The 847-nt window shown below is 32.9% G+C and overlaps 1 protein-coding gene across 1 annotated transcript in view; it reads left to right on the plus strand.

Annotated features, from left to right (window-relative positions):
• Nucleotides 1-697, plus strand: part of LOC106689930 (hydroxysteroid dehydrogenase-like protein 2) — a 5,285-nt gene extending 4,588 nt beyond the window's left edge. Inside the window, exon 7 of the mRNA XM_014435156.3 lies at nucleotides 586-697. Within this exon, the coding sequence (XP_014290642.1) occupies nucleotides 586-589 (4 nt within the window). The 3' untranslated portion in view covers nucleotides 590-697. The remainder of the gene's footprint in view (nucleotides 1-585) is intronic.
• The last annotated feature ends 150 nt before the right edge of the window (nucleotides 698-847 follow it).

Here is an 847-nt window from a genome sequence, read left to right on the forward strand (position 1 = left end):
ATAAGATATAAATGAATACAGTGCTCGTGCAATATTATTTCTTTTAGTATATAAAAGGTAATAAATAACCCTGAACCCTGCCTCAGCGAATGACTGGGCCTATCCAGACTGACAGCACCTGCCATAGAACCTGCTGATTCCTTCAACTTTGACCTCTTTATGATAGTTTGATATCGCATCAGGCCCTTTCTCCTTAGACCATACTGTAGCCTTAATCCTTTTCTTCATGATTCAGGTCTTGTAGTACTCCGGTTTCTGTCAGCCCTGGATAAAGGTCCAACACCCCTCTAGTACCTTGAGACTGTGTCACAAGAGTGGAGGCTTTAAAAAATTCCGAGGAATTAGCCTAAGAATGGCCTATTAACAGATGCTTTTCAATATATTCAATATATACATGTATTAATATTATAAATTATATAATAATAAGTCTATTATTGTAGGATTTGGGTGTTATTACAAATTTTGGGTTTTAACTGCACAATGTTGCATATTTTAGGTTTTTTACTGCACATTTTTGTTTTTTTACTCCACATAAATGTGGTCTCTAATAATAGTAACCCTTGTTTTGTTTTTTTTGTTTTTTAGTTAAGAAGTCAACTTCTGCTCCATGTAAACTTGAAGGTCATAAGCAACAGTATTTACCACTAGAATTGAAGTGGAAGTTTATTTTTGTACTGTTATACTGTTTAGTAATATGGAGACGATAGATCTCAATACTGTCAATACTACCCACTTTGTCCACTTTTAGTATTAAGACATTGAGTGTTTAGATAATTAAATTAACAAGTGTCTGATAAAAAAGCAAGAACAAAGGTTGAATTTATTAGTTAAATTGTACCATTTATAT

This window comes from Halyomorpha halys, unplaced genomic scaffold (genome assembly GCF_000696795.3).
Source record: "Halyomorpha halys isolate HHAL.00 unplaced genomic scaffold, Hhal_1.1 Scaffold1526.1, whole genome shotgun sequence".
NCBI lineage: Eukaryota > Metazoa > Arthropoda > Insecta > Hemiptera > Pentatomidae > Halyomorpha > Halyomorpha halys.